The following is an 18448-nucleotide window of genomic DNA, read 5'->3' on the forward strand; positions in this document are numbered from 1 at the left end:
CCCTGGAGTGGCAGACAGTTGCCACATCTGGGACTCCAGCAATCTGGCTCACACTCCTTGCCCCACCCTGGTGATTCCCTGAGGCTCTGCCTTAGCCAACTTCCAGGCCCACCCAAGCTGTTTCCAAAGGCTTTACCATAGGATTGGCCTGTCTTGGATCCTGCTTCAGATTTTCCTAAAATCTCTGAAACAAGCAGCATCTGGTCTCAGCGAGCCCCATACCTCTCGTTAAGTGGCCCCAGGCCTGGCACTAGAAGCAGCCAGCCTTCGTTCACAACCTGGCTTTTCCCAAACACCCTCAAGCCCAGCACAAGAAGCAGCCATCTGCACATCACTTTGTACCTTATGGCCAGTGGTCCTGTATAGAACACAGGCAGTGGCTGACTTTGCCCCAGAGCCAACATACCCCATGGACAGCTTCAGACCACATCAAAACACTACCACCCAATCACCTCCACAAGTGATACACTCAACGAGTGGATTCCGTGGGTACCAGAGCCCTGATGAAGTAAGTTTTGCTATGTGTGGTGGGCTCCTACACAGCTGATCCTCCAAGGTAGTCAGAGGTCAGTGGCTAGTGGGCACAGCCAGTCCTTGCAACTAATCAGCCTGAGTACATTCCTCCCCTTGACATGCCAACAACAATCAAGACTCAATTACAACAGAACTGTGCAATCCACAGGAGGGGTGCACCTTGAGGGCCCAGCTGGGGTGATCAGGGAGACTGCCACTGGATCCTACAGAACACCAACAACAATAGGCCACCCTACAAAGCCTAGAAGACATAGCAACTCTACCTAATACAGAGAAATAATCACAGGGAAGCAGCCAAAAGAAGGAGACAAAGAAACATGTCCCGAATGCAAGAAAACAACAAAAGTCCAGGAATAAAACTAAACAAAAGGGAGATAAGCAATCAATCAGATGTAGAGATCAAAACACAAGTTATAAGACTGCTCAAGGAACTTGGTGAGACATTCAAGGGACTTGAGACCTCTAAGGAACTCAGAACATCAGCAACATAAAAAAGGACCAGTCAAAGCCCTGGCTGATTTGGCTCAGTTGTTAGAGCGTCGGCCGGTGGACCAGAGTCTCGGGTTCATTTCCCGCTGGGGGCATATACCTCGGTTGCAGTTTGTCCCCGGCCCCAGTTGGGATTGTGTGGTGGCAAACACTTGATGTGTCTCTCTCACATCAGTGTTTCTCTTCCTCCCTCTCTCCCTCCCGCTCTATCTGAAATGCAAAAATGTACCCTGGTGAGGATAAAAAAAAGGACCAGTCAGAAATAAAGGAGGCACTAACTGAAATAAAGAATAATTTACTGGGAACCAAGAGTAGAGTAGGTAAAGCCAAGAAGCAAATCATCGATTAGGAATATAAAAAAACAGAAAACACCCAATCAGAACAGCAAAAAGAAAAAAAAAATCCAAAAAAATAAGGATGGTGTAAGGAACATCTGGGACAACTTCAAGCATGCCAATATTTGCATCATGGGGGTGCCAGAAGGAGAAGAGAGAGAGCAAGAAATTGAAACCTTATTTGAAAATAAATGACAGAAAACTTCCCTAACTTGGTGAAGGAAACAGACATACAAGTCCAGGAAACACAGGGCGTCCCAAACAAATGGAACCCAAAGAGGTCCACACCAAGACACATCATCATCAAAATGCCAAAGATTACAAAGAGAGAATCTTAAAAGCAGCAAGAGAAAAGCAGTCTGTTACATACAAAGGAGCTCCCATAAGACTGTCAGATGATTTCTCAAAAAAAACTTTGCAAGCCAGAAAGGAGTGGCAAGAGATATTCAAAGTGATGAAAACCAACAACCTACAACCAAGATTACTCTATCCTGCAAAGCTATCATTTAGAATCGATGCACATATCAAGAGTTTCCCAGACAAGAAAAAGTTAAAGGAGTTCACCACCACCAAAGCAGTATTATATGAAATCTTGAAGGGTCTTCTTTTTTATCTTCACACGAGGACATTTTTTCCATTTTATGATCAGATAGAGTGGGAGAGGCAGAGAGAGAAACATCGACGTGAAAGGGACACATCAAGTGGCTGCCACCCACATGACCCAACCAGGGCCGAGGACAAACCGCAACCGAGGTACATGCCTTTAGCAGGAACCAAACCTGGGTCTCTCTGGACTGCAGGCCAACGCTCTAACCACTGAGCCAAACCGGTCAGGGCTTGAAGGGTCCTCTTGAAGGAAAAGAATAAAAATATGAACAATCAAATGGCAATTAATACATATCTAACAACAATTGCATCTACAAACAAAAGGAATAAGCAGAACAGAAACAGACTCATAGCTACAGAGAACCTTCTGTTGCTTGCCAGATGAGTTGGGGCTGGGGGAATGGGTGAATAAGATGAAGGAATTAAATACAAATTGGTATACAGACCGATGAACTTCAAAGGGAAGGGGGGGAAGGGAAGAATGAGATAAACCAAAGAACTTCTATGCATATATGCATAACCAATGGACATCTACAATTGTGTGGAAAAGGCAGGAGGGGGATGGAAATGGGGAGGAGGGGGTCAATGGGGAAAAAAAGGGGGAACATCTGTAATACATTCAACAATAAAGATGAGTTTTAAAAAAAAGAGAGAGAGATGGGGACAGTGAAACAAGGAGGGTATTAGAATAGATGAAACAGGAAAGCCTAGGAGGGGCTGCTTTGGCTCTCTGCAGTCAAAAAGGGGGCCTTGGAGACAGGTTCAGGAAGTTAGCCCAGGACAAGATGCCACTACCCACTGCTATTCTGGCTGCAAATTTCCTGGGCTCCCTTAGAGTTTAGGAGATGTACGCCAGAGAGGGAAGAAAGACACAGGCATACTCCCAAGGGGGAGAGTGCGCCATATATATACTTTTTCAAATTTAAAGTAACCCCAATGGGTTTTATTACACTGACCTTCGTAATATAAAAGTAAAATTTACAAAGTACAATAAACAAGAGGGGAAGAATACTCATGACTAATACAAACATCATACAGAAAACTGATACAAGCCCATGTATTGATGATCCTATGACACCACTTTAGAAAACAATAGGCAAAGAACAAACCACTAATAGGACAAATATAAATAGTAAATATGACCGGCCAGCGTGGCTGGTTGGATTGAGCGTCATCCCATGAACTGAGAGGTCCCAGTTCGATTCATGGTCAGGGCACATGCCCAAGTAGCGGGTTCGATCCCCAGTAGGGGGTGTGTAGGAAGCAGCCGATTGATGTATTTCACATCAATGTTCCTATCTCTCTCTTCCTCATTCTCTAAAAAAAAAAAAATCAATAGAAACATTAAAAAAAAGAGTAAATATAACTCAAATTGAAACATGTACATTTAAATTATACAAAGCCCGGCCGGTTTGGCTCAGTGGTTGAATATCGACGCACGCATCAAGAGGTCACTGGTTCAATTCCCAATCAGTACACATGCCCAGGTTGTGGGCCAAATATCCAGTTGGAGGCGTGCAGGAGATGTTGAGTCAATGTTCTCTCTCGTCAATGTTTCTATCTCTCTATCCCTCTCCCTTCCTCTCTCTCTAAAAATGAATAAAGAAAAATTTTTTTTAATAAATTACACAACGTTCATCCATCCTGAACAGCATTTCAGCAATGCACATCAGGAGTTCAAGTTATCTGTCAATATTAGAAATACTAAGAGAATAATTTCAAAGGAAAAAACATAGTTCCAACAAAGATGTTTATAAAATATATTTTGACCATTAAGTTATTAAATAATAATGTATGAGTATTAAAATAGTCTAGTATTTTCCAACTGAAGCATAAGTTTTAAAACCTATAAAAACAAAATTCGGCCCTGGCCGGTTTGGCTCAGCAGTTAGAGCATCAGCCCACGGATCAGAGAGTCCTGGGTTTGGTTCCTGCTAAGGGCATGTACCTCGGTTGCAGTTTGTCCCCGGCCCCAGCTGGGATAATGCGGATGGCAACCACTTGATGTGTTTCTCTCACATCGATGTTTCTCTCTCTTCCTCCCTTTTTCCCTCCCACTCTATCTGAAGATAAATGCAAAAATGTCCTTGGGTAAGGATTTAAAAAAAAATTCAGCCAATAGTTCATAGTAGGAGTTAAATCCATTAATTGTTTTTAAAGGTTTATTTTCTTTCTCTTTTTCTGTTAATACTCACCCAGGGTATTTTTCCATTGATTTTTACATAGAGTAGAAGGAAGAGAGAGAGAAACATGGAAGTGAGACATATTGACTGTTTGCCTCCTGCACAACCCCAACAGAGGCCGGGAACTGAACCTGCAACCAAGGCATGTGCTCTCGACCAGGAATCAAACCCAAGACCCTTTGGTCTGTGGGATGACGTTCTAATTGCTGAGCCAACTAGTCATGGCTTAATGGTTTTATTTTATATTTTTTAAAAATATTTTCTCTTTATTCATTTGAGAGAGAGACAGACAGACAGAAACATCGATGAGAGAGAACATCAACTGGCAGCCTCCTGTATGCCCCCCCACTGGGGATTGGGCCCACAATCTCGGCATCTGCCCTGACAGGGAATCGAAATGGCGACCTCTTGGTGCATGGATCGCCGCTCAACCACTGAGCCATACCAGCCGGGCTACAGGTTTTATTTTTTAATTGACTGCTTGATTTTAAAGAGAGGAAGGGAGGAGTGAGAGAGACAAAGAGAGAGAGAGAGAGAGAGAGAGAAAAACATCGCAATTTGTTGTTCCCCTTATTTATGCATTCTGATTGATTCTTGTATGCGCCCTGACCGGATATCAAACCAGAAACCTTGGTGTATCAGCATGATGCTCTAAGCAAATGAGCTATCTGGCCAGGACCTAAGGATTTTTAATTTTTTTGGTTAGTTCTCACCCAAAGATATTTTTTCCATTGTGTGTGTGTGTGTGTTTTTAATGAAAGAGTTGCCCTGGCCAGTTTGGCTCAGTGGTTGGAGCGTCGGCCTGCAGTACAGAGAGACCTGGGTTCGGTTCCCACTAAAGGCATGTACCTCAGTTGCAGTTTGTCCCCGGCCCTGGTTGGTCGTGCGGGTGGCAGCCACTCGATGTGTCCCTTTCACGTCGATGTTTCCCTCTCTCTCTCTCTTCCACTCTCTCCTTCCCACTATCTGAACAAAAAATGGAAAAATGTCCTCGGGTGAGGATAAAAAAAAAAAAAAGAGTTGAAGTAGGGGGAAGAGAGGGACAGAGAGGGAGAAAAGGAGGAGAGGGCAAGTGAGGGAGGGAAGGAGAGAAGGAAGGAGAGACAGAGACATCCATGTGAGAGAGACACATCGAATGGCTGCCTTCCACATGCACCTTGACTGCAGCCAGGGATTGAACCTCCAATGCAGGAGATGCCCTTGACCGGAAATCAAACCCAAGACCATTCTAGGGCTGACACTCTAACCACTGACCTTTACTGGCCAGAGCAAGATTTTTTTTTTTTTTTTTAATTTTTTTGTTCTCACCGGAGGACATTTTTGCATTTATCTTCCGATAGGGAGGGAGAGAGGGGGGAAGAGAGAGAGAAACATCGATGTGAGAGAGACATATCAAGTGGTCGCCACCCACAGGATCCCAACTGATGCCCGGGACAAACTGCAACCGAGGTACATGCCCTTAGTGATAACTAAACCCAGGACTCTCTGGTCCGCAGGCCAACGGTCTAACCGGTAAGCCAAACCAGCCAGGGTACAAGAGTTTTTTAAACATAAGGAATACATCCTGGCTGGTTTGGCTCAGTGATAGAGCGCCTGCCTGCTGACCAATGAGTCCTGGGTTCAGTTTTGATCAAGAGCATGTACCTCAGTTTCAGTTCGTCTCCAGCCCTGGTCAGGGTCATGCAGGTGGCAACCAGTCGATGTGTCTCTCACATTGATGTGTCTCTCTCTTTCTTCCTCCCCCTCTCTCTCCCATTCTATCTGAAGATAAATGCAAAAATGTCCTCAGGTGAGGATGAAAAACAATAATAATAAACAAACAAACAAACACAAGGAATAGGAAAGACGGCCAGTGCCCAACCTGCATGACAGATACAGCCCAGTGACATTACCTATTCTCAGCTTTCTTGCTTTTATTGCCAGGACTGGAGGATCGGGATCGTCGGCCTCGGCTTCTACTCTTTGAGCGCCTCCTATCTCGACTTCGAGATCTTCTTCGCTCTCGACTTCTGTCTCTCTCTCTACTTCTGGAACGCCTGAAAAGAAGACACTTTTCATATATTCTATTATCAAGTGAAACTACTTCAGATTATGGTTCTGTCCCATGATGAAAGAATAGAGATTTCAATTAACTGTCAAACCAGCAAAACAGGGAAGAAGTAATGCCAATTGTTACAAGTGGTTACTGAAAAAAAAAGAAGATACTAATTTGAAAATGAAGTTTACTGAAAAGCATAGCAAATCTGTAATAATAGCAATTTTACCTAAATTTCAATGACAGCCTAAAGCTAAGGATGGACAAAATAGAGCTTTTGGAAGATCACAGATATGAAGATGAGACTAGAATATCTATCCTGGTGCTGCTGCTACTAACTAGTGACATGATATGGAGCAGATAAACTCTCTGAGTCTTAGTTTTCTCATCTATAAAATATGGAGATTTCACAAAATAATATCAAAATCTTTCTTGCTCTAAAATCTTGTGATTCTTTCACCCCCAAAAAATAAAAGACCAAATCTTAAATGAACACTTTCACTTAACATGTATTGCATGAAACCATTTCTAGGGCGACATAATATAAAATTGAGCAAGTTAACACTACACACATTATCAAAGTTTAATTTTTTCCCTGAGTATTACATAATACCTTTGCAATCTCTCCTTCCAATGTTTGAAAAAGATAAAGTCAAAGTTCTTTCTGTGATCAGTTCACAGCAACTGTACAACTTTGTCTTCTTTCCTATTTTAATGAGAAACTATATTAGAAAATTCTTTGGTGTGGGGGATTATTTTTACTTAAAGTCTGTTTTTCACCCCCAGGAAGGGTGAAAGGTGCAAGGAATGGCTGTTTAACTGGAATATGCAATCAAGTAAAAGTAAAACAAAAATTCAGACTATGTTTAATTCTAATCTAAAACAGTTATTTAAAACAACCTCAAAGCCCTGGCCGGTTTGGCTCAGCGGTTAGAGCGTCGGCCTGCGGTCCGGAGAGACCCGGGTTCGGTTCCCGCTAAGGGCACGTACCTTGGTTGCAGTTTGTCCCCAGCCCTGGTTGGGTCATGTGGGTGGCAACCACTCGATGTGTCGCTTTCACATCGATGTTTCTCTCTCTCTCTCTCCCTCTCACTCTATCTGAACAAAATATCGAAAAATGTCCTCGGGTGAGGAAAAAAAAAAAAAAGTTATTTAGCCCTGGCCGGTTTGGCTCAGCAGTTAGAGCATCGGCCTGCGGTCCGGAGAGACCCGGGTTCGGTTCCCGCTAAGGGCACGTACTTCGGTTGCAGTTTGTCCCTGGCCCTGGTTGGTCGTGCGATGGCAGCCACTCGATGTGTCCCTTCACATCGATGTTTCTCTCTCTCTGTCTCTTCCTCTCTCTCCTTCCCACTCTATCTGTACAAAAAATGGAAAAATGTCCTTGGGTGAGGATAAAAAAAAAAAAAAAAACAACCTCAAACAACCCTGGCCAGTTTGGCTCAGCAGTTAGAGCATTGACTTGCAGTCCAGAAAGACCCAGGTTCAGCTCTCACTAAGGGCACATACCTTGGTTGCAGTTTGTCCCAGGCCTGGTTGGGTTGTACAGGAGGGCAGGAGGCAGCCACTCGATGTGTTCCTTTCAAATCGATGTCTCTCTCTCTCTCTCTCTCTCTCATCGTCTCTCTCCCTCCCACTCTCTGAACAAAAAATGAAAAAATGCCCTCGGGTGAGGATTAAAAAAAAAAAAAGATAAAACAAATCCCCAGAAGAGGAGGTGGGGTGGTAGGGGAGAGATAAACCACAGAACTTATGCTCGTATGCATGAACAATAGACATGGACAACAAAGCTGGGGACAGGGTGGGGAGGGAGAGAGAGGGGAAATCAGTGGGGGAAAAAGAAGAAACATCTGTAACAAAAATAAATTAATTAAAAAAAATAGATAAAACAACCTCAAACTGTAAGCAGGACCTGAAGACAGCTCTGTTCTGTTTCCTTCTGTCAGCTTTAATGGCTTCTTGGGACAGTATTAGAATAGAACCCACTTGCCCAGACGGTGTGGCTCAGTGGCTGAGCATCAACCCATGCACCAAGAGGTCACCAGTTTGATTCCTAGTCGGACACATGTCCAGGTTGTGGGCCCAATACCCAGTGGGGGGCATGCAGGAGACGGCCAATCGATGTTCTCTCTCATCGATGTTCCTCTCTCTCCCTCTCCTTTCCTCTCTCTTTAAAATAAAAAAAAATAAAAAAAAAAGAACAAAACCCCCTTGATAGCATATTACCTTACCTTTTGCTTCTTTTTTTAACCTATGTCAGGGGGGCTTCAAGGGTTCTCTTTAAATTTCAAAATATACAACCAAAGTTTCCAAACTCGAAATACTATTTGAGAATTTTTATTCTAGGCCAGCAATATTCATCTGGTGTGCCACAAGAAATTTTTTTTAATACTTTTAATAGATTTTTTGAAAGAAAGAGAGAGACATCCATTTGTTGCTCAACCTATTTATACATTTATTGGTTTATTCCTGTATGTGCCCTGACAGAGATCAAATGCGCAACCTTGGAGTATTAGGACAATGCTCTAACCAAATGAGCTACCCAGCCAGGGCTAGAATTTTTATGTACTTTTTTTTATTTTTAAATTCTCACCCGAGGACATTTTTCTATTTTTTGTTCACATAGAGTGGGAGGGAGAGAGAGAGAAACTTCGACGTGAAAGGGACACATCAAGTAGCTGCCACCTACACGACCCAACTAGGGCTGGGGACAAACTGCAACCGAGGTACATGCCCTTAGCGGGAACCGAACCCAGGTCTCTCTGGACCGCAGGCCAACACTCTAACCACTGAGCCAAACCGGCCAGAGCTATTTACTTTTAAATATGTTTTTATTGCCCGGACAGTGCACCAGTTTGATTACCGGTCAGGGCACATGCCTGGGTTGTGAGCCTGATCCCTGATGTGGGGCATGCAGGAGGCGGTCAATCGATGTTCTCTCTCATCAATGTTTCTGTCTCGCTCTCCTTTCCTCTCTCTCTAAAATCAATAAAGAAAAAAAATTTAAATATGTTTTTATTGATTTTAGAAAAAGAGGAGAGAAGGGAAGGAGGGAAAGAGAAAAACACTGATGAGACAGAAACATTAATCAGCCACCCTGCTGGACCCCTTTGGGAATCAAACTGGCGACTGCCGGGTGCATGGGACAATATTTAACCAACTCAGCCACACAGTCCAGGGCACAGGGTAAAAAATTTAAAACATAAAATACCTGACTACTTAGTCAGGGGCATCAACCTCTTTCCCCTTAGACCAGTGGTTTTCCACCTGTGGGTAGTGACCCCTTTCATAGGGGCCGCCTAAGATGTAACAGTAGCAAAGTTATAGTTATGAAGTAGCAACAAAAATAATTTTATGGTTGGGGGGTCACCATAACATGAGGAACAGAATTAAAGGGTCGCAGCATTGGGATGGTTGAGAACCACTGGCTTAGACTGTCAAATAAAAAAACGACAACAGTCGACTGACTGGTGTGGCTCAGTGGATTAAGTATCATCCCATGCACCAGGAGGTCACTGGTTCAATTCCCAATCAGGGCACATGCCCAGATTGTGGGCTGGATCCCCAGTAGGGGGCGTGCAGGAGGCAGCCCATCACAGGCTCTCTATCACACCAATGTTTCTCTTTCTCCCTCTCCCTTCCTCTCTCTAAAAACCAATTAAAATACATTTTGTATTTATTTTTTCATCCTCACCAGAGGACATTTATCTTCAAATAGAGTGGGTAGGAGGGAGAGGAGAAGAGAGAGAGAGAAAAACATCAATGTGAGAGAGACACATTGAGTGGCTGCCACCCACACAACCCTAACTGGGACCAAGGACAAACTGCAACAGAGGTATGTGCTCTTAGCGGGAACCGAACCCAGGACTCTCCGGTCCGCAGGCTGACGTTCTAACCACTGATCCATACCAGCCAGGGCAAGATTCTTTTTTTTAAAAAAGACAACACAATAATAGCTATCCTGTTTGACTGCCCTGCCTTGAAGCATAAATATATATAGGCTGTATAACAGACTTGCATCTTATTGGTCATGTCACATAAGGTTGCGCGTGATTATTTAACTGCTGGTACAGAAATCCTTATATACAAGAACAGACACCTGCCTTTTTTAAAAAGTCACTTTGGAGCCAAATGGGTAAATAACTACTTTTTTTTTTTAATCAATCAAAATTCTCCCTATTTTTTTTTTGTTGTTAGTTGAACCCAAAAAATATATCTTTTGATATGCCACATCATTTTAGTAATTAGTTTATGTGTGCCATGAAATGAAAAAGGTTTAAAATCACTGTTCTAGACAAATCACCTCTGGACCTAATCAAACAAACTGGAATCAAACCAGAGGGCCTGCAAAGAGGCCACCAAATTCTAGTACAAAACACACTTTTGAAGAAGCCAATTAGCTGAGAAAGCTCCATTTATCTTGGGTCCTTTGGAGATTAATGTCCTTACCTCAGACGCTTCCTGTCTCTTGACCGAGATCTTCTTTTATCCCTGCTACGAGATCTCTCTCTCCTCCTATCTCTATCTCTGCTTCTAGACCTTCTGTCATCTCCACGTTTACTTCTTTTGTCCGAGGGTGAGCGACTTCTAGATCGACTTCCAGAGCGTCCCCGTGATGCTGATCGTTTCCGATAGTGACTAGAATATTAAGTTAAATATTAAGTTTAGCAGACACAGGTAGCTTCTACTGTATTTTATTTTTAATATTTTTTCCAAGAAAATATCAGCAGACAAATACTGAAAGAACTTTTTATACATTCAAAACTTTTTTTTTCTTTACTGATTTTAGAGAGATGAAGGGAGAAGGTGAGAGAGATAGAAGTACCCATGAGAGAGAACACTGATTGGCCGCCTCCTACATGCCCCAAACTGGGGATCGGGCCCACAACCTGGGCATGTGCCCTGACCAGGAATCAATCCTGTGACCTCTTGATGAATGGTCGACGCTCAGCTACTGAGCCACACCAGAGAGCATACATTTTTTTGTTAATTAGGGGGAAAGAATAAACTTTTCTGTTTTAGCATATGCAAAGGGGAGGAAACTATCTTGAAAGGGAAGTAAGGGGAGTAAAGAAAACAGACCAAGCCCCAAGCAGCTTGCATTCTATAAAGGAAAGCATGACAGACAGGCAAAAAATTAAATACACAGCCCTGGCCAGTTTGGCTCAGCAGTTAGAGCGTCGGCCTGCGGTACAGAGAGACCCGGGTTCGGTTCCCGCTAAGGGCATGTACCTCGGTTGCAGTTTGTCCCCGGCCCTGGTTGGTCGTGCGGGTGGCAGCCACTCGATGTGTCCCTTTCACATCGATGTTTCTCTCTCTCTCTCTTCCTCTCTCTCCCTCCCACTCTATCTGAACAAAAAATGGAAAAATGTCCTCGGGTGAGGATAAAAAAAAAAAAAAAAATTTAAATACACAAAATGCCATCTAGTGCTATGGAGAAAAACAGATCAGAGTAAAGGATAAAGGGAGAGAATGGGAAATAGGTTTTTCTATTTTATACTAGAGCAGCATGAGAAGAGAAAATTATAGTTGCCAAGCTGGTGTGGCTCAGTGCTTGAGTGTCGACCCATGCACCAAGTGGTCACTGGTTCAATTCCTGGTCAGGGCAGTGCCCAGTTTGTGGGCCTGAACCCCGTGGAGGGCATGCAGGAGGCGGCCAATCTATGTTCTCTCTCATGGATGTTTCTCTCTCTCTCCCTCCCTCTTCCTTCCTCTCTCTCTGTAAAATCAATAAAGAAAAAAAAATTTAAGAAAATTATAGTCTAGGCTCAATCTAAACATAAAGATTATCATACTGAATTCAGCAATATATTAAAAAGATAATACAGTCATACAGTCATGAACGAAGCCACGAGCTCGAACCGACGGACTGTGCAGGGGAATCCTGTGCCCGTCGCCGGCCCAAGTACAGCCACTCCCTCAGCCGAGGTCCCCCAGGCCCTCCAGCGGCCTCAAGCAGAGCGGGTCACACGTGGGTCTGTGCCGGGCCAGGCCGGGCCCCGCGGCCACTTCAACTCCCGCTTCTTGCCCCCTTCCCAGGAAGCCACTCGCCCGCACGCAGCACTGCCTCACCGTGACTCCCGGCCCATGATGCCGGCCGCGGGAAAGAGGCGCCCGTGGGGCCCACACGCAGGAGAACCGGACAAAGCAGGTGACGCTACGCGGCGCTCGCCCGTCGAAAAGCAGCACTAAGTGGCGGTAGCAGCTACAGTGGTGGAAGCCATCCGAGCGCCGCCAACGAAAACAGGACGTCCTGGCGCCGGCGGCAGAAGGAAGGAAAGGACGCACCGGAAGCTGCCGCCTCTTCACAGCGCCCCTCACGGCTGGAGGCCACACAGCGCCAACCGCGTAGAAAAAAGATGCCTTGGCCGGGTATTTTCCACCACCGCCACGCAAAGCCCGTTGCGGACTCAGGGGGAGTCTTTCCTGAAAGGGCCACTGAGGTGCCAAAAGCATCCACAAGCTGTCCTAGCACTTGTACTGACGTCCACCTTAACCTGTGCCGAATGTTGCTACAAACATTTCCATTCCCTCTCATTCCTTTACACATTCATTCATTTATAATATATGTTGTTAAAATCGGGCATGTGTTAAATTCTGGGGAGTTACAATCTGGGGGTGACATAGACATTACTAAAAATACAAGCAGATGGCCCTGGCTGGTGTGGCTCAATGGACTGGGCGTCATCCCATGCACCAAAAGGATGCCAGTTTAATTCCCAGTCAGGGAGCATGCTCCATTGCAGCTCGATCCCAGCTAGGGGGTGTGCAGGAGGAAGCCCATGGATGTTTCTCTCTCACTTCGATGTTTCGTGCTCTCTCTCTCTTCCTCCCACTCCCTAAAATCAATAAAATCATTTTTTTTAAGTATTTATTTATTTATTTAATCCTCACCCAAGGACATTTTTCCATTTTTTGTTCACATAGAGTGGCAGGAAGAGAGAGAGAGAAACATCGACGTGAAAGGGACACATCGTCGAGTGGCTGCCACCCACACGACCCAAACAGGGCCGGGGACAAACTGCTACCGAGGTACATGCCCTTAGCGGGAACCAAACCCGGGTCTCTCTGGACCGCAGGCCAATGCTCTAACAGCTGAGCCAAACCGGCCAGAGCAAATTTTTTTTTTTTAAGCATCACTTTGTAGTTTATGCCTAGTGGCCCCAGGTAGAACCCAGGCACTGGCTGACCTTGCCTCAGAGCCAGAACACCGAGTGGACAGCTTCAGACCACAGGGAAGCACCACCACCCAACCACCTCCACAAGCAACGCAGTCAAGGAGTGGATTCAGTGGGTACCAGAACCCTGCTGAAGTAGGTCTTGCTCTGTGTGGTGGTCCCCTACACAGCTGATCCTGTAAGGTAGTGACAGGTCAGTGGTGAGTGGGCACAGCCAGTCCTTGTAGCTCATCAGCCTGAGTAAATCCCTCCCATTGATATGCCAATAGCAATCAAGACTCAATTACCACAGAAGGGTGTACAATTCACACAAGAGATTCACCTCGAGGGCCCAGCTGGGGTAACCAGGGAGGTTGTGCCACTGGACCCTGCAGGACACCTATTACAGTAGGCCACCCTAGGAAACCTAGGAGACATAGCAAGTCTACCGAACACATAGAAACAAATACAGGGAGGCAGCCAAGATGAGGAGACAAAGAAATATGTCCCAAATGAAAGAACAGAACACAACTGAAGGAAAGGAACTAAATTAAATGGAAATAAGCAATCTAACAGACACAGAGTTCAAAGCATTCTTGAGGATGCTCAAGGAACTTGGTGAGGACCTCAAGAACATAAAAAAGGACCAGTCAGAAATGAAGGAGGCACTAACTGAGATAAAGAATAAATTACAAGGAGTCAATAGTAGAGTAGGTAAAGCCAAGAAGCAATCAATCGATTTGGAATATAAGGAAGCAAAACACACCCAACCACAACAGGAAAAAAAAAAAAATCCAAAAAAGGCAGGATAGTGTAAGGAGCCTCTGGGACAACTTCAAGCATAACAACATTCGCATCATGGAGGTGCCCGAAGGAAAAGAGCAAGAAATTGAAAACCTATTTGGACTAGACCAAAGGCCAAACTTGGGATCTGACGAGATGGCTGGGCTGCCCCGCAGGATTATCAAAGAAACCCAGCGTTTGCTGGCAGATCCGGTTCCCAGCATTAAAGCAGAACCAGATGAGAGCAATGCCGTTACTATTTTCTTTTTTAATATTGGGGAATTTTATTTTATTTATTTATTTTTTGTGGTACGAGCCCCTAGCGGAAACCGAAGCCAGGACTCTCTGGTCCACAGGTTGACGCTCAACCGCTAAGCCAAACTGGCGAGGGCAGCAGTGCCTGTTTTTTTCATGTAGTCATTGCTGGTCCCCAGGATTCCCCCTTTGAGGGAGGGACTTTTAAACTTGAACTATTCCTTCCAGAAGAATACCCGATGGCAGCACCTAACGTATGTTTCATGACCAAAATTTATCATCCTAATGTAGACAAGTTGGGAAGAACATGTTTAGATATTTTGTTTTTTTTTTTAATTTTTTTTTCCCTTTACTGATGTTAGAGAGAGGAAGTGAGAAGGAGAGATAGAAACATCAATGAGAGAGAACATTGATTGGCTGCCTCTTGCATGCCCCCCACTGGCGATTTGGCCCACAACCTGGGCATGTGTCCTGACCGGGAATAGAACTGATGACCTCTCAGTGCATGGGTCGATGCTCTACCACTGAGCTACACCAGGTGGACTGTTTAGAGATTTTGAAAGGTAAGTGGTCCCCAGCACTGCAGATTCGCACAGTTCTGCTATCCAACCAGGCTTTGATAAATGCTCCTAATCCAGATGATCAATTAGAAAATGATGTAGCGGAGCAGTGGGAGACCAACGAAGGTCAAGCCATAGAAACAGCTAGAGCATGGACTAAGCTATATGCCATGAATAATATTTAAATCGATCTGATCAAGTGTGCATCACTTCTTCTGTTCTGCCAAAACTTATTCCTTTTTAATTTGCATTTAATGGACAGTCTTAGAAACATTACAGAATAAAAGCCCAGACATATTCAGTCCTTTGGTGATTAAATGCACATTAGAAAACCTATGTCTTATCCCGATTCACTGTTATAAAGCATGAGCAGAGGCCAGAAGTACCATCTGGATTGTTGTGAAACGTTTAAAAGCAGTGAGCCCTCTCTACTTTTATTCATTTCCCCCTAAAATGGTTTAAATATAAAGAGATGTGAATGAAGGTAGTCAGGGTTAGCTGCAGAGGTATGGGTGTTTTTATTTATTTTTTTTGAGGGGGGAAGTAGTTTAATTTTAATTTTATGGGCTACTTTCCCCCCTTTTATGGTGATCTAATTGCATTGGTTAAAAGCAGCTAACCAGTTCTTTAGAATATTTAGACACTGTAGATGGACAAGCTTGATTGCTTGAACCAAAATGAAAACATTAAACAAACATCACTGCCCTCACTAATAACACTGTGACTTTGCTGTCAAATGTAGAATCCTTCCTTCAAAATCAAAGCTTGTGACCATTTTGTATGGCTTGTCTGGAAACTTCTATAAATCTTATGTTTTAGTAAAATATTTTTGTGTGATTCTAAAAAAAGAAAAAAAAGGAAGGAAGGAAGGAGGGAAGGGAGGGAGGGAGGGAGGAAGGGAGGGAGGGAGAGAGAGAGAGAGAGAGAGAGAGAGAGAGAGAGAGAGAGAGAGAGAAAGAAAGAAAGAAAGAAAGAAAGAAAGAAAGAAAGAACCTATTTGAAAAATAATGACAGAAAACGTCCCTAATTTGGTGAAGGAAACAGACATACAAGTCCAGGAAGCACAGAGGGTCCCAAGCAAGATGAACCCAAAGAGGCCCACACCAAGACACAGCATCATCAAAATGCAAAACATTAAGGAGGAAGAGAAAAATCTTAAAAGCAGCAAGAGAAAAGCAGTTAGTTACCTACAAGGGAGCTCCCATAAGACTGTCAGCTGATTTCTCAAAAGAAATTTTGCAGGCCAGAGAGGATTGACAGAAAATATTCAATGATGAAAAGCAAGAACCTACAATCAATATTACTGTATCCTGCAAATCTTTCATCTAGAATCTATGAACATATAAAGGGTCTCCCAGACAAGAAAAAGCTAAAGGAGTTCATCACTACCAAACCAGTATTATATGAAATGTTGAAGGGTCTTCTTGATGGAAAAAAAGATAAAAAATATGAACAATAGCTTGGCAATAAATAAATATGTATCAACAATTGAATCTACAAAGAAAATGAACAAGCAGAACAGAAACAGACTCATAGATTCAGACAACTTTTTGTTGGTTACCAGATGGGAGGGAAGGTTGGAGGAATGAGTGAAAGAGGTAAAAGGGACAAGAAGTACAAATTGGGCCCAGCTGGTGTGGCTCAGTGGATTTAGTATCATCCCATGGACTGAGAGGTCCCAGTTCGATTCCTGGTCAGGGCACATGCCCAAGTTGTGGCCCAAATCCCCAGTGGGGGGCATGCAGGAGGCGGCCAATCGATGTTCTCTCTCGTTGATGTTTCTCTCATTGATGTTTCTATCTCTCTCTCCCTCTCCCTTCCTCTCTCTAAAATCAATAAAGAAAAAAATTTTTAATAAAAAAAGGAAAACACTAGTGACAACAGAGTGGTGGTCAAATTCTAGATATATTCCAGAGGCTTCTTGCCAAACACTAATTGTAAAATTAGATGTAAACTGTGAGGGTAAGGGAGACGTAAAGATACCCCCTGGTTTTGAACAGATTGTGGTGAATTTGTGGAGATGAGAAAAGCATGAGAGCAGCAAATTTGGTGACAAAAGGAGAGAAAAATCAATGGTTTTATTTCAGTGATGTAATGTTTGAGGTGCCTACTAGATATCCAGGAGATAATGGCTATATGAGGGGATGTATGAGCCTGGATTTCAAGGAAGAAATAGAAATTGGAGCAATAAGGGCCATACGCATTTTATAGAATGTATAATAATGCATAGTATTTGAAGCAATATAACTGAATGAGGCCATGCAGAGTTTAATGTTACAACTAAAATAGATTTTTATTTTATTTATTTATTTATTTTTTTTATCCTCACCCGAGGACATTTTTCCATTTTTTGCACAGACAGAGTGGGAGGGAGAGAGAGGAAGAGAGAGAGAGGGAAACATCGATGTGAAAGGGACACATCGAGTGGCTGCCACCCGCATGACCAACCAGGGACAAACTGCAGCCAAGGTACATGCCCTTAGCGGGAACCAAACCCGGGTCTCTCCGGACCGCAGTCGGACGCTCTAACCGCTGAGCCAAACCGGCCAGGGCTTGATTTTTATTTTAATTTATTTTTTTGTACATGCCCCTAGCGGGAACTAATCCTGGGACTCTCTGGTCCACAGGCTGACGCTCCAACTGCTGAGCCAAACCGGCCAGGGCCTGATATTGATTTTTTAAAATCACATAACTTGTCCAGCTGATGTGGCTTAGTGGTTGAGCATCGACCCATGCACCAAGAGGCTGCCGGTTCGATTCCTGGTCAGGACACATACCCAGGTTGTGGGCCTAATTCCCAGTGAGGAGCATGCAGGAGGTGGTCAACTGATGTTCTCTCATCAGTGTTTCTCTCTCTCCCTCTCTCTTCTTCTCTAACATCAATATAGGAAAAAAATTTTTTTTTCTAAGCTGGAACCAGAACCCAGGCATCTGATAGCTTGACCAGAGTTCTAATTGCTCTTTAACAGAATACATTGAACCTGGCCAGTGTGGTTCAGTGGTTGAGCTTCAACCCATGAACCAAGAGGTAACCGGTTCAATTCCCAATCAGGACACATGCCCAGGTTGTGGGCCAAATCCCCAGTGGGGGGCATGCAGGAGGCATCCAGTCAATGTTCTCTCTCATCAATATTTCTATCTCTCTCCCCCTCTCCCTTCCTCTCTCTCTAATATCAATAACAAAAAATAAAATAAAAAGAGAATACATTGAAGTGACAATCATGAGTGGCTTTTTATACCCACATATATTTATGCTAAGTTCACACAGTACTTCTATGTCCTAAAAGCAGCAGCTTTTATTTATTAGCACAGGTGAAAGAAATATAAGCAGACCTTTTATTGCACTTTGCTTTACTGCACTTCACGATATTTTACAAATTGAAGACTTATGGCAGCACTGTGTTAATCAAGTCTATTGGTGCCATTTTCCAACAGGCTCAGATGATGGTTTGCATTTTTTAGCTACAAAGTTTTTTTTGGGGGGGGGGGCTTCTCCTGCCTTGAGTCTCCCATC

At 43.8% G+C, this 18448-nt stretch overlaps 2 protein-coding genes across 3 annotated transcripts in view; one reads left to right on the top strand and one right to left on the bottom strand.

The window, feature by feature from the left end:
- DDX46 (DEAD-box helicase 46) overlaps positions 1-12356 on the bottom strand; it is a 71822-nt gene extending 59466 nt beyond the window's left edge. For both annotated transcript variants that reach the window (XM_036240137.1, XM_036240138.1), the window contains exons 1-3: positions 12252-12356; positions 10629-10817; positions 6040-6183 (exon numbers count right to left, since the gene is read on the bottom strand). In XM_036240137.1, the coding sequence (XP_036096030.1) occupies positions 6040-6183; positions 10629-10817; positions 12252-12268 (350 nt within the window). In that variant the 5' untranslated portion in view covers positions 12269-12356. The remainder of the gene's footprint in view (positions 1-6039; positions 6184-10628; positions 10818-12251) is intronic.
- A 1919-nt stretch (positions 12357-14275) lies between these two features.
- On the top strand, positions 14276-15119 carry LOC118616053 (ubiquitin-conjugating enzyme E2 N-like). The gene is made up of 3 exons (XM_036241407.1): positions 14276-14371; positions 14509-14691; positions 14928-15119. Exons 1-3 carry the CDS (start codon positions 14276-14278, stop codon positions 15117-15119), a joined length of 471 nt encoding a protein of 156 aa, XP_036097300.1.
- Positions 15120-18448: the final 3329 nt, after the last annotated feature.

This window comes from Molossus molossus, unplaced genomic scaffold (genome assembly GCF_014108415.1).
Source record: "Molossus molossus isolate mMolMol1 unplaced genomic scaffold, mMolMol1.p scaffold_m16_p_4, whole genome shotgun sequence".
NCBI classification, from domain to species: Eukaryota; Metazoa; Chordata; class Mammalia; order Chiroptera; family Molossidae; genus Molossus; species Molossus molossus.

What these genes read in the sequence shown, in the direction of transcription:
- LOC118616053 (XM_036241407.1), top strand. Translation starts at nt 14,276, where the DNA reads ATGGCTGGGCTGCCCCGCAGGATTATCAAAGAAACCCAGCGTTTGCTG. An exon ending in AACCAGATGAGAGCAATGCC is followed by an intron (nt 14,372 to 14,508) that starts GTTACTATTTTC and finishes CAAACTGGCGAG; the next exon opens with GGCAGCAGTGCCTGTTTTTT. An exon ending in TGGGAAGAACATGTTTAGAT is followed by an intron (nt 14,692 to 14,927) that starts ATTTTGTTTTTT and finishes GACTGTTTAGAG; the next exon opens with ATTTTGAAAGGTAAGTGGTC.